The sequence below is a fragment of the Solanum tuberosum genome, unplaced genomic scaffold (genome assembly GCF_000226075.1).
Source record: "Solanum tuberosum cultivar DM 1-3 516 R44 unplaced genomic scaffold, SolTub_3.0 scf00130, whole genome shotgun sequence".
NCBI classification, from domain to species: domain Eukaryota; kingdom Viridiplantae; phylum Streptophyta; class Magnoliopsida; order Solanales; family Solanaceae; genus Solanum; species Solanum tuberosum.
Window position 1 is genome coordinate 1,425,331 of NW_006239060.1, and position 14,003 is coordinate 1,439,333.

The 14,003-nt window shown below is 35.0% G+C and overlaps 2 protein-coding genes across 2 annotated transcripts; one reads left to right on the plus strand and one right to left on the minus strand.

Moving 5' to 3' along the window:
- Positions 1-8,316: 8,316 nt before the first annotated feature.
- On the minus strand, positions 8,317-9,047 carry LOC107061392 (uncharacterized). The gene is made up of 2 exons (XM_015310566.1): positions 8,708-9,047; positions 8,317-8,666 (listed from the first exon to the last, which is right to left on the minus strand). Exons 1-2 carry the CDS (start codon positions 9,045-9,047, stop codon positions 8,317-8,319), a joined length of 690 nt encoding a protein of 229 aa, XP_015166052.1.
- A 1,395-nt stretch (positions 9,048-10,442) lies between these two features.
- LOC107061393 (putative two-component response regulator-like APRR6) lies at positions 10,443-13,061 on the plus strand. The gene is made up of 5 exons (XM_015310567.1): positions 10,443-10,572; positions 11,519-11,671; positions 11,992-12,486; positions 12,643-12,704; positions 12,813-13,061. Exons 1-5 carry the CDS (start codon positions 10,443-10,445, stop codon positions 13,059-13,061), a joined length of 1,089 nt encoding a protein of 362 aa, XP_015166053.1.
- Positions 13,062-14,003: the final 942 nt, after the last annotated feature.

A 14,003-nucleotide genomic window follows, 5' to 3' on the forward strand; every position in this document is an offset into this window, starting at 1 on the left:
TATTATTAGTCAGGTCATACTACCTTTATCCGTGTAATAACATAAAGGAAAGGGAAGGTATACCACTAATTATTATGAAAATATCCCTCAATATATAAAACTTTTTTGTGATATTTTCTGAGTTTGATTTTTGATTATGTAGTAACTGCAATCAAACAAGCAACTATAGCTCTATCCATTCTCCGGAAACAGATCGACCAATTTGACTTGGTCATGGTGGATGTCAACATGCCCGAAATGAACTACCTTGAGTTCATCAAGTCCACTCAACTCATCAAAGACAAACCTATCATTTGTAAGACTATTTTATCAAAATCTTAATTATTTTATGTGGTTTAATTAGTGTGTACTATTCAATAATTCAAAAGTGTATTTAAACATGTCAATATCACACATCATTACTGAACTTTATCTACTTTAATAATAATGTCAAAAAATTAACTTCTAAACACACTAATGTTACTTGTAGTTTCTCTATATGTTTTTTTTTTGTCAAATTCTATATTTATATATGTTCCTTACAAACGTGGTGTATATATTTATGAACATCTAACTTCTCTTGATAATTCCGAATACCTCATTTAATGTTTTGTTCTGATTTTTCATTTTTTGGTTTAGTGATGTCTCCAGAGGTGACGATAGAAATGGTAAAAGAAGCAACAACACAAGGGGCATGCTTAATTTTTTGGAAATCGTCCATTTCATCAATGAAACTCAAGGATGTATGGAAGCATGTGAAGAACTACAATAACAAGGCAAATGAAATATCACAACACCACAAGGCTAATCAAGTTTATGCTATGGACAATACATCTTGTCCTACGAAAGTGCAAGATAGAAAGGGAAAAAGCATAGCGAATTGCTCTAAGACTTATCAAGATCAAGCAGTAGGTTCTTTAATAGAAAAAGATGAGGCAAAAAGGTCTAAGAGAATGAGAAGTACTAATAAGGAGGCACAAGATAAAAGTAGTGTTACTTTAGAAAAAGAGGAGGATCATTCTTTGCTTTCGAAAATAACTACAGTAAGACCACAAAAGAAAAGACGACACCTGCAATGGACAACAGATCTTGATAAGAAAGTAGACGAGACTGTTCGCGAGTTAGGATAAAAAGGTAAGTATTTAAAGACTTAGTCTTTATCCTAATATAGATAGGTAGAAAAAACAAGAATGTCGGTTAAGGAAATTCTTAAGTAGACATTTTCTGAATGTTCACAATTTTACTATTGAATTCTCATTATTTGTCTTACCATGTCGATTTAGCCCATCTTAAAGATGTTCTGGAGAGGATGTGTGTGCCGGACTTGACCGCGAAACAGCTCACCGACCATCTAAAGGTATTCAAGTATGAAAAAAGTCGATGAGATAGCCAAGTTATCAGAGGCGTATCTAGAGGGGGTGCCGTGGGTTCACGTGAACCCATGCTCCCCTCTCTCGATCGTATATAGTAGTGTCATATTTTTTAAAAAAATATTTAAATATAGATGTGTGAACCCGTGTTCAAAGTATCATATAATAATACGATGATGATTGGGTGCACCTATCTAAGCGAGGATAGAAATTTAAATCTTATATATATCTTGTCTTTTTGAATAACACCTCTCCAAGTGATTATCAGTTACACTTCTGACGTTTCAACTAATTTTTCTTTTTTCCCCCCTTTAATCTTTCAAAATTTTCAAGTGTGTTGCATTGAAAATTCTTTAAAAAATTTGCATGGTAATTTTTTTATATAGTTAAATCAAATGTGTATATTAAAATTTAAAACAAGTAGTATTATATATTTTGGACCTTTAAGTTTTAAAATTTAATGGTTCATATTAAGAACCTAAAAGTCAAATCGATCAAATTTATATTTAAGATACATTTTTTCGTAATTGTGCACCCATCTAGCCGAAATTCTGGATACGCCTCTGCTAGTTATGACATTTATGATTCGAAGTTTAGTCGAATTTTCCTAATATTTTTTCATCTTTATGACCTTATGCAGGAATACCGATCCCAACAACAAGCTCCAAATGTTCAATTAGCTACTACAATGAACTTCAACGAGGAACACCATTCCAATGTGTTGGATTTAAGGGACTTCTCTGAATTATTACAAGGTGCAGACATACCTCAACCATCTGAAGTTCCTTTTGTGCCTTCACCGAGTTCAAATGATTGTTCCTTGAACGGGTGGGGTGAGTGGTTTAATGAATTGCTAGAACTTGACGATTTCGAGCTGAAATTATGCTAGAAAATCAGAGTTGTTAGATCTTACAACTGGCTAGATTACATTCCTAATATTCATTAATGCACTTCTGGAGAAATTTGGCACTTTTATATGTGACGATAGAATGTAATTGGAAAAGATGTTTGATAGTTTTTATTGATCTATCGTTATTGGCCTCTGTAGAACTCAAACAATCTTTATCTTTTGTTTTTTTTTTTGCATATGTTTTCTTGTCATTTTGTATGTTTGCTTTACCATAAGACATGGAAGAGCTAGTCGTCGTTGGGGCTAACAGCATAACTGCTCTATGCTCTCAACTTCCAACTGCCTACTTCAGCAAACTTGTAATATTGTATGTATCGAATTGTGGAAGAGCTGAAGCTTCAAATGCTGTTAAAGCTGGTGGATTTGTTTCTCGCCAAGCGTGCTCTTGAATTTCCATTTCTAAGAGTAGTGTGGATTCATGAATGCCCTGAAATGAAGACGCTTGTCCAACAGGGAATATCTACGAGTACACCGATTCTCAAAAGTATGAACAATGATGATGAGGTAAAAGTAGTTTATTCAGTACTCCATAGTTTCGGTCACAGTTTTTATTGTTTAGTCTAAATTTCTATTTAATTTCAAATAGTGATATTAGCTTATCTATCAATCTCTAGGTTTATGATTCACTCGACAAATACATAGAGTTTAGGTTCAATTACGCTGCACCCCAAAATGGAGCATTAAAATAGAGAATAAAATAAGAAAAAATTAAGAGAACTACTTTGAAACTGAAGTTTCTCATGCTTATGCACACTTAGTACTGTTAACTAAGAGTAAATTGAACTACTTTGTAGACGGAAGCATCATAACATGTCAATGCAAACTGGCTAATAAGTTAACCGAGAACGAAGATATAGAATTTATTGTTGATTTCATTCCCATTTTCTGTATTGAAGTTTGTGAAATCAAATCAACATTTGCTCTTTCACTAGCAATGGTTGGAATCATCTCGTAAGAAGACAGAGTAGTGTGAATTGCTATGTTGCTCGAATCCTCCAGTGGTAAAACTTTTTTAGAGGATCAGATATGAATGTTGCATTTTGGAGGATTCAAGAAACATAGGTAAATTGTGAGGTTCGGATGGATAAAGTAAGTCTTCTATTATATACTAACAATGTGAAGGGGAATGGAAATTCTGAAGCTACTGATGGTGACAAATCTGAAGAAGCTGATGATGGTGATGAATCTGAAGCTAGTGTTAACAATGAAGCTGAAGCTAGAGATGGCAGAAGCTAGTGTCTATGATTCCGAAGCTAGGAAGGTAATTAATAAGTACTCGATGAAATTGTAAGTTCACTCGAACATCACCTGATATCTGTGCTGATGGAGGTAACAAGTAGAGGCTGATTTAATAGCTAAATCAGCCCTCTGCTCCTAAATTCTTGTTTCATTATATTTAATAGCTAATATGTAGCTTTATTTTTTCATGTCATCTTGCATTCTATGTCATTTTGAAAGATTTTAATGAACACCTGCACGTTCATCCATATTTAATCGAAGTCTATGCATAGCATCCACGTTGGCGTACTTCCATTAACATTGACGGGTTTCAACGGAAAATCAAGAGAAAATGTTGGTGTTGTATAAAAACTCCATTGGAGGTTCATTAATAAACAAATAATTCCATTCTACTTCTGTGCAACTACATGGTATGAGCACCAAAATACGCTAACGATTACGCCATCCAAGATCCAATTAATTGTTTTTTCTGTGCATAAATGGGCCCTTCCACCTTCATTGTTAATGCCGACGCAACCCCTGTCCTCAAACAGCTAATTAAAGGCCCACTGGCATGCTGCTTCATAGTCATGACCTCTATTGTAATCTTGACAACACCAAATTGTCCCCTCCCCAAACAGTCACCACTAATGGACTTGAGACGTCCAACCCCAAGTACAAAGCTTGGTTTCGTTAGGATAAACTAATCCAAATTGCTCTCATGGCCTTTGTTGATGCCACAATTGCACCCGTTGTAGCTTCTGCGCTCATCTCTAAAGCTGTGTGGGATCAACTTCACACTTCCTTTGTGAACAAATCACGAACCCACATCTTCAGCCTTCGTACCATCTCAGTCGAGTCAACAAAGACCACAAATCAATTGTTGAATACATGCGAGAGATTCACTCTCCCTCCGATGAACTCGACACAGCAGGTTCACCCATCAATAATGAATAATCATGGTGAAAATAGTGAGTGGACTCGGGCCAGATTTCCGTGAGATCTCAGCAGTCATACGGGCACGAGACTCTCCAATAAGCTATGAGCAACTTTTTGATAAGCTTATTGTTCATAAACTATTCATCAAACATAAGGACCTCAAGAAGAACAATCGACGCCCACCCAACAACAATAATTGGTGTCCCCAAAATAGGCAGCATACTCAAGGCAACACTTTCCAGTATCCAGTGGATACTTCCCAGTGGTGCAACTTCCCACACTAATCTTCACAAGTGTTTTCCTCTCCCGATCTCATAACCACTTTGAAGCAAAAGCAAATTTTGTTGTACAAACAACGCCGAATGACCCCTGGATTCTCAATTCAGGTGCGTCTCACCATATTACCTCTGATACCAACTCCCTCCACAATGTTTAGGACTTTAAAGGGATCGAGGAAGTGACAATGGGTAATGGTAATGTGATTCCATTTACTCAAACTAGTCCTATTTATATTAATGCATTAAATATTGCCTTCAAACTCTCTAATATTTGTGCAGTCCGCTATCAAACACAAGTTTATTTCAGTGCATCAGTTTTGCAAAGACAATCTAATTTCAATAGAATTTTTTCTTTTAAATTTCTTATGAAGGATCTGACTACAGGAACACCTCTATTGCGGCCTGAATAAACTAGGAGTCTATGTATGGCTGTCACTATCTCGACCAAACATCAACTTCGCCATTGTTGGACATTCCTTACATTTGTGGCATCGAAGATTGGGCCACTCATATTCTCGAGTTTAATTTTTCATTTTAAGTAATTCATGTCTTTTGTATTCTTCCAATGACAAGTTTACTTTTTGTAATTCTTGTTGTTGAAATGAAGCGCACAGATTTCCATCTTCTCCAAATACTTTGTCTATCAAATTGCCATGAGCAATAATTTACAGTGATTTGTGGGGCCCATCGCCGGTTCCTTCTATTGATAAAAAGAGATACTATTGTCTCTTTGTTGATCAGTACACCAAATACATTTGATTGTATACGATGAAAAACAAAATAGATTGTGCTAACGTAACTCCTAGTAAATAGGAACAAATAAACTTACGTGACCTAACTGAATAATAAATTTTACAAACTTAAAGTCTAAATTAACTCAAGATGACTTATCCTTATATACAACAGTGGTACATCCTCTATTAGAAAGAAATGTCCAAATGCAAGCCTAAATAAAAAAGATTGGTGTCACATGAAAGCCGAAAGGGGACCAGCCCATAATGCTTAATGTTCAAAGCCAAACTTTTTTTTTTTATCCAAATTAAATTCCATTTCCTCATCAAAGTACAAAGGAGGGGGGTGAGACCTTACCTCCGAGAGAACACCTAAAAAAAAATACATAATCTTCTTAAGTAGAATCCTAGAAGGATGTCAAAAAAAAAACACATCTAAAGTACCACTTCTTAAAAACGATATGACTTAAAAGTCTAAAAAACTTCTTACTATAAAAATAGCATTTATCTTCTTGATCCAGCCTAATTTAGTTAGCAGAACCCTCACCTAATATGGTACCCTTAAGTCTAAGGTGGGTCAAATATCCAAGAAGATTGTTTGACCACTCTAGTTCTGAAGGAAGGAAGATTCAACTTGTCCATTTCCAGATCTCCCCTAGCTTCCTTAGGAAGGCGATTTTCTTGAAGATAAATCGTATTCCGGAGGAGAGTAGTTGCATACTTTGCAAGCTTATCTGCAACGGTATTGCCTTCTCTATAGCAGTGAGATATTTCAATTTGTATTTCTCTAACTCTGTCTCTAATTTCTTCAATAATGGAAGTTAGCTTGAAGTGAGTGCTACAAATGCCTTGGATCATATGGACAATTATCATGGAGTCCAATTCTACTTTGAAGTTGTACATCCCTTGCCCACAACATTATTGAATCCCATCAAGCACAGTTCTGGCTTCACTGAAGTTGTTAGTTGAGAATTGAAGTGAGTTGGCAAAGGCCATAATCGTATCTCCATTTCTTTTTCTAACAATTCCTCCTGCCCCAGCCTTGCCTATGCTTTTCTTATAGCTTCCATCAGTGTTGAGAATGATATGGTAATCACAACTATTCCATTTCACGGCCCAACTAATAATTCTAGGTCTATAAGACATAGCAATAGTGCGGACAGTAAACCCGTTCCAGTGATCTTCCATTCTACTGAACTTCTTGGCTATAACAATCTTGGTCTGGAACAAAATAAGATGAATAATTCTAGCCTTAGATATTGTTTTATTCCCATACTTTTTTGAACATCTTGTTTTCTAGAATGCCCAACACACTATACTAGGGCCTAGGGATGATTCTGGTAAGCATTCCATGCACTGCATTGTTTGCTTTGGTATTCCACCAATAGACATCTATATGAATGATGATATTGTTACTAGAATCAATTCCAAGTGGCCTTAAAATCCAGCTCCATATGCATTTAGCTATCTCTCTTGCAGCAAATAAGTGATTATATGTCTCCCTGATGGGTGCCCTGCAACAAACACAATCAACATTAATGCTATTTCCAAATTTTGCCAGAGAGTTCCCAAGTGGGAGTTTCCTATTAAAAATTCTCCAACTAAGAAAAGAAATTTTAAAAGGAACAAATTTATTCCAAATGAACTCATAGTGATTAAAGATTTCTTCCTTTTGCCGGAGCTCCTGGAAAGCCGATACTAAGGTGAATTTGCCGATGGGATGAAGCTTCCATATAGGTTTATCCTTGTTCTCTCCAAAATTTGTATACACAGATCTGATCTCTTCCACTAGGTGTTTAGGAATTACTTCTTCAAGGTCTTCAAAATCCCACCGGTTATTTTCCCAGAACTCTTTCACTTTTGTGTTCTTTGGCTTTGAGGATTGCACAAGTTGTAGGTAAATAGGTCCACTTGATAACCATTGATCCCACCAAAACATAATATTCCCTTCCCCAATCTTCCAAAATATGTGTTGTTCCATACTACGTCTCTAGTATTAAGTAAATTTCTCCAAATAGAAGAATCTTTAGGAATCTTGACTTGACTTTGGAGATGGGATTGGATCTTGGGCAATACTTTGCATCAAGAAATTTTGATAGTAGGGATTTATCACTCCTATATCTCCACCATCTCTTGGCGCCAAAAGCATCACTGATATCGTGCAATTTCTTAAACCCCAACCCTCCTTCGTCAAATGGAAAACACATGTTTTCCCATGGGCTCCAATGGTATTTGTTTTTACCCTCCTTGGTAACCCAAAAGAAATTCGCAAAGTACATTTCCATTTGGTCCATGATGGTTTTGGGAGGGTCTAGGGTAGCCATAGTATACAAAGATTGGGACTGAAGAATATGCTTGATAAGTATAGCCCTGCCCCCTGCAGATAAAATTCTCCCTTGCCACTCTCCTGCTTTTTCCAAAACTTTAGTAGCCATGTCAGCAAAATAAGATACATTTTTCCTTCCTATATACACTGGGCAACCCAAGTATGTGAAAGAAAATTCCGCATCTTTGAAACTTGACCATTTTCTAAGTCTTCTCTTAGATCTCCTGTCCGAGCATCCATAAGTGTAGAAGTTAGTCTTGTCTCTATTGATCAGTTGTCTAGATGCTAATTAATAGTTGTTAAGCTCATTCATAACCATTTTAACAGATCGTTTATCCCCAGAGGTAAACAATACCAAATTGTCAGCATAACATAAGTGATTAATCTGTGGACCTTTGTTGTTCATCGAGAAAACTTTGTAATTAGAGCTATTGTTGATACTGGTAAGGTTTCTAGAAAGCACCTCATCTGCGATAATGAATAAAGCCGGGGATAAGGGATCCTCCTGCTTTACCCCTCTTGACGAACCAAAGAAACCAAATCTAGTACCATTGATGATCACAGATTACCAGTTGTTAGAGATGATATTGAAAATGATATCAATCACCTTGTCAGAAAATTCAAATTTTCTCATAGCATCCATTAGGAAAGACCAGGACAATCTATCATAAGCTTTGGACATATCGAGCTTTATGACAAGATTTCCTGAATCATCATGATGTTTAATACCGTGAGCTTGAGCCAGAACAACATTTTCTGTAATGAGTCTACCTTTAACAAAACCTGCTTGATTCTCTGAGATGATCCTCGGTAGAAGTTCAGCAATTCTTTTGGCCAATATTTTGGATATGATCTTGTTGGTAACATTGGCCAAACTAATACGTCTAAATTGAGAGAAATCTGATGGGGCCTTGACTTTAGGAACCAAAGCCAGACACGAGGAGTAAACAACCTACTCAACTCTGCCCCATTGAAAAAAGAGTGGACATAATTGCAGACATCTAACTTTATGATCTCCCAAGCATTTTGGAAGAAGAGGCCATTATAGCCATCAGGACCTGCCGCACTATCTAGATTAACTGAGAAGATAACGTCTCTTATTTCTTCTTCTGTAGGGATGTTTCGAATCTTCATGTTGTCTTCTGCGGTGATAGTGGCCTCCACATATCGGAAAATGTTATCATGATCTTGGGTATCTTCCTCAGTGAAAATATCTGAGAAATGTTCAATAGCAACCTCAAATATATTCGGCTTCCACAACATTGTGCATATTTTCCCTATTGCTGTCTGAGTCATTCTGGTCAAAAAGATCTTCCATATCCTTGGTGTATTGTTCCATCTGTTGCACTTTGTCAAAAACATTTCCAATGATGTTTTTTGACCAAAATCTCAATTTCCTGGAAAGAGCTTTCAGTTTCTATTGGAACACCCACTGTGCATTACCAAAGTTCAGGAATTTAAAATATTTGATGATATGTTGATTGTTGTTCTAATTCCTCATGACAATCACCATGTGATCTGAACCCATCCTAGACTTATGATCAATCCTGATATTCTGAAAGGTGTCCAACCAACTGTCATTAACCAAGACCCTATCTAGTCTCTTACTAATCCTCTTCCTTCTTCTCCTTCCATTACACCATGTAAAAGGGTTTCCTCTCCTCTAGACAATTAAGAAAGTCTAGACTTTTACTCAGTGTATATGGTTTTCCTCCTTTTTTTCCTTCAGGAGTTAGGATAACATTAAAATCTCCTAGCACTGACCAAGGGACACTAACAATGTCCTCCAAGCTTCTCCACAACTTCTTTCTCCTTGTGGGAGTCGATTTGGCATAAACTGTAGTAATCCAGAAGTAATTAGCCTCCCCTAATTACTTCCTGCACTTCATGGTAATCTGTTGTTTCTTGTTGGAAATGACTTCACATTCATAGGTATTTTCCCAGAAAAGCCATATTTTTCCATTGCTATTGTGAATAGCATAATCTATTTCATTCTGTTAGGGATAGGTTTTCCCTATATATAGGGGTGAATTTTGTTATTTTTTATCAAACATGATTGCTATTATTTGAGATTATTCTCTTCTTTACACCTTTGTGTGTGGTGACTATAAATTTATCTTACAACCTTATAAGGAAAAAGACGAACTTTTTAGAATGGACTAAAAAAAAAGTAAAATAAATAAATTGAAATGGAGGGAGTAATGACGAGAGGGAGTTGCTCGGATGGTAAGCACCCCTCACTTCCAACCCGAAGGTCGCGAGTTTGAGTCACCAAGGGAGCAAAAGGGGTGGGAGCTCCTAGGGAGGGTTAAAAAATAAAAAATGAAGGGAGTAATTAATATCATATGTATCGCGTAAATTAAACAATAAGTCTAAATTTCATCAAAAAAAAAAAGTAAATTAAACAAGATCAAGATTAAAATATTTTGAACACAAATTGGTAGATTATCAACATCTTGCTTAATTACACCTCCCTAAAATATTAACTACACTAGACACTAGTTATTGACTTGCTATAAAGGTAGATTTTTTAAATTTGATATTTCCCATCTCTATTAACTAATTGTCCAAATTTTATCCTTCATTTAGTATAAGGTGGTAGAAAGAAAAAAAAAAAGAAACCACAGAAAGAGAACAAAAATTCAAAATTCTCTTCTTCTTTTTTCTCTCATAATCTTCATAGGCTAAAAGATGGATTGTGAGATAACTGGTAATGTAAATGTTCCTTCAGCTTACATTGGCCTCAAAATACTCTTGGTTGATCATGACACAACTTCTTTATCAAATATAACAACAATTCTTGAAGAACATTCTTTTAAAGGTATGACAATATTATATCTCTGTTAGTTTTCTCTGATATGTGTTGGAGCTTTTCCCCCCTAATTTTTGTTGGATCCTCCACATAAAATTTGTACTTATATTCTATAGTTAAAGAAGTGAATTTCCGTAAAATTGATGATTGATGTTTTTTTTTTCCATAAATGAAACATAAAATTTGAATTTGAATTTATTTGGAGTAATTTCAGGTTGAAATTTGAAGAAGAAAAAGAGTGTATTTTATTGGCAAAAAAATATTTGATGCACATGCCTAAAACTTTTAGTCAATTTTAACATGTGTTTCAATCATGTATGACTTAGCATAGGTATAGATGAATAAATTACACCAGTGTTGAATGAATTTGTTGTATTTGTTGATGTTTCAATAAATTATGGTTGAAATTTGTCATTTATGATTCTCGAGAACATAACAAATGGATGTGACATAGTTAAATTATCTACCTAATGGATGTTTGAGAACATTAGCTTTTACTAAATATTTAATCTGAACTGTCTAACATAAACACTTTATCATTTGTTTAAACGCTCAATCGGAGCATGTTGTAGTTTAAATATCAAAAGAAAATTTATTATCAAGTGTAAAAGGGTATTGATATATTCAACCTTATGAAAATATATTCACTTAATCGTCAATTTTTTATCAACATGCTAATTGAGTTGTATTTTAAATGGAAAAAAATCAATTGGATTCTTAGGCAACAAGATTAAATTAATTAACTTATCAAAGACTTGAATGATTTAGTCACTTAGTATCAGTCAAATATTCATGTCTATACTTCTAAAGTAATATTATTAGTCAGGTCATACTACCTTTATCCGTGTAATAACATAAAGGAAAGGGAAGGTATACCACAAATTACTATGAAAATATCCCTCAATATATAAAACTTTTTTGTGATATTTTCTGAGTTTGATTTTTGGTTATATAGTAACTGCAATCGAACAAGCAACTATAGCTCTATCCATTCTCCGGGAACAGATCGACCAATTTGACTTGGTCATGGTGGATGTCAACATGCCTGAAATGAACTACCTTGAGTTCATCAAGTCCGCTCAACTCATCAAAGACAAACCTATCATTTGTAAGACCATTTTATCAAAATCCTAATTATTTTATGTGGTTTAATTAGTGTGTACTATTCAATAATTCAAAAGTGTATTTAAACGTGTTAATATCACACATCCTTACTAAACTTTATCTACTTTAATAATAATGTCAAAAAATTGACTTCTAAACACACTAATGTTACTTGTAGTTTCTCTATATGTTTTTTTGGTCAAATTCTATATTTATATATGTTCCTTACAAACGTGGTGTATATATTTATGAACATCTAAAATCTCTCGATAATTCTGGATACCTCATTTAATGTTTTGTTCTGATTTTTCATTTTTGGTGTAGTGATGTCTCCAGAGGTGACGATAGAAATGGTAAAAGAAGCAACAACACAAGGGGCATGCTTAATTTTTCAGAAATCGTCCATTTCATCAATGAAACTCAAGGATGTATGGAAGCATGTGAAGAACTACAATAACAAGGCAAATGAAATATCACAACATTACAAGGCTAATCAAGTTTATGTAATGGACAACACATCTTGTCCTAAGAAAGTGCAAGACAGAAAGGGAAAAACCATAGCGAATTGCTCTGGGCCTTATCAAGATCAAGCAGTAGGTTCTTTAATAGAAAAAGATGAGGCAAAAAGGTCTAAGAGAATGAGTAGTACTAACGAGGAGGCACAAGATAAAAGTAGCGGTACTTTAGAAAAAGAGGAGGACCATTCTTTGCTTTCGAAAATAACTACAGTAAGTCCACAAAAGAAAAGACGACACCTACAATGGACAACAAATCTTGATAAGAAATTAGACGAGGCTGTTTGCGAGTTAGGAGAAAAAGGTAAGTATTTGAAGACTTAGTTTTTATCCCAACAGAGATAAGTAGAAAAAAACAAGAACGTTGGTTAAGAAAAATCTTAAGTAGACATTTTCTGAATGTTCACAATTTACTATTGAATTCTCATTATATGTCTTACCATGTCTTACCATCCTAAAGATGTTCTGGAGAGGATGTGTGTGCCGGACTTGACCGCGAAACAGCTCACCGACCATCTAAAGGTATTCAAGTATGAAAAAAGTAGATGAGATAGCCTAGTTTATGACATTTATGATTCGAGGTTTTGTCGAATTTTCCTAATATTTTTCATCTTTTATGACCTTATTCAGGAATACCGATCCCAACAACAAGCTCCAAATATTCGACCTGCTACTACAATGATCTTCAACAAGGAACAACATTCCAATGTGTTGGATTCAAGGGACTTCTCTGAATTATTTCAAGATGCAGACATACCTCAACCATCTGAAGTTCCTTTTGTAGCTTCACCGAGTTCAAATGATGATTCCTTTAACAGGTGGGATGAGTGGTTTAATGAACTTCTAGAACATGATGATTTCAAGCTGAAATTATGCTAGAAAATCAGAGTTGTCAGATCTTACAACTGGCTAGATTACATTCCTAATATACATTAATGCACTTATGGAGAAATTTGGCACTTCTATATGTGACGATAGAATGTAATTGGAAAAGATGTTTGATAGTTTTTATTGATCTATCGTTATTGGCCTCTGTAGAACTCAAACAATCTTTATCTTCTTTTTTTTGCATATATCTATTTTCTTGTCATTTTGTGTGTTTGCTTTAGCATAAGACATGGAAGAGCTAGTCGTCGTTGGGGCTAACAGAATAACTGCTCTATGCTCTCAACTTCCAACTGCCTACTTCAGCAAACTTGTAATATTGTATGTATCGAATTGTGGAAGAGCTGAAGCTTCAAATGCTGTTAAAGCTGGTGGATTTGTTTCTCGCCAAGCGTGCTCTTGAATTTCCATTTCTAAGAGTAGTGTGGATTCATGAATGCCCTGAAATGAAGACGCTTGTCCAACAGGGAATATCTATGAGTACACCGATTCTCAAAAGTATGAACAATGATGATGAGGTAAAAGTAGTTTATTCAGTATTCTATAGTTTCGGTCACAATTTTTATAATTCAGTTACGATATTTCAGTAACTATGACTAAATTTCTATTTAATTTCAAATAATGATGTTAGTTTATCTATCAATTTCTAGGTTTACGATTCGCTCGATAAATATATAGAGTTTGGTGTCAATTACCCCGCACCCCAAAATGGAGCATTAAAAATAGAGAATAAAATAAGAAAAATTTAAGAGAACTACTTTGAAACAGAAGTTTCTCATACTTATGCACACTTGGGACTGTTAACTAAGAGTAAATTGAACTCCCTTGTAGACGAAAGCATCATAACATGTCAACGCAAACTGGCTAATAAGCTAACCGAGAACGAAGATATAGAATTTATTGTTGATTTCCTTCCCATTTTCTGTATTGAAGTTT

What these genes read in the sequence shown, in the direction of transcription:
- LOC107061392 (XM_015310566.1), bottom strand. Translation starts at nt 9,047, where the DNA reads ATGACTCAGACAGCAATAGGGAAAATATGCACAATGTTGTGGAAGCCG. An exon ending in TTTCAATGGGGCAGAGTTGA is followed by an intron (nt 8,667 to 8,707) that starts GTAGGTTGTTTA and finishes TGGTTCCTAAAG; the next exon opens with TCAAGGCCCCATCAGATTTC.
- LOC107061393 (XM_015310567.1), top strand. Translation starts at nt 10,443, where the DNA reads ATGGATTGTGAGATAACTGGTAATGTAAATGTTCCTTCAGCTTACATT. An exon ending in TTGCGAGTTAGGAGAAAAAG is followed by an intron (nt 12,487 to 12,642) that starts GTAAGTATTTGA and finishes ACCATCCTAAAG; the next exon opens with ATGTTCTGGAGAGGATGTGT. An exon ending in AGCTCACCGACCATCTAAAG is followed by an intron (nt 12,705 to 12,812) that starts GTATTCAAGTAT and finishes GACCTTATTCAG; the next exon opens with GAATACCGATCCCAACAACA.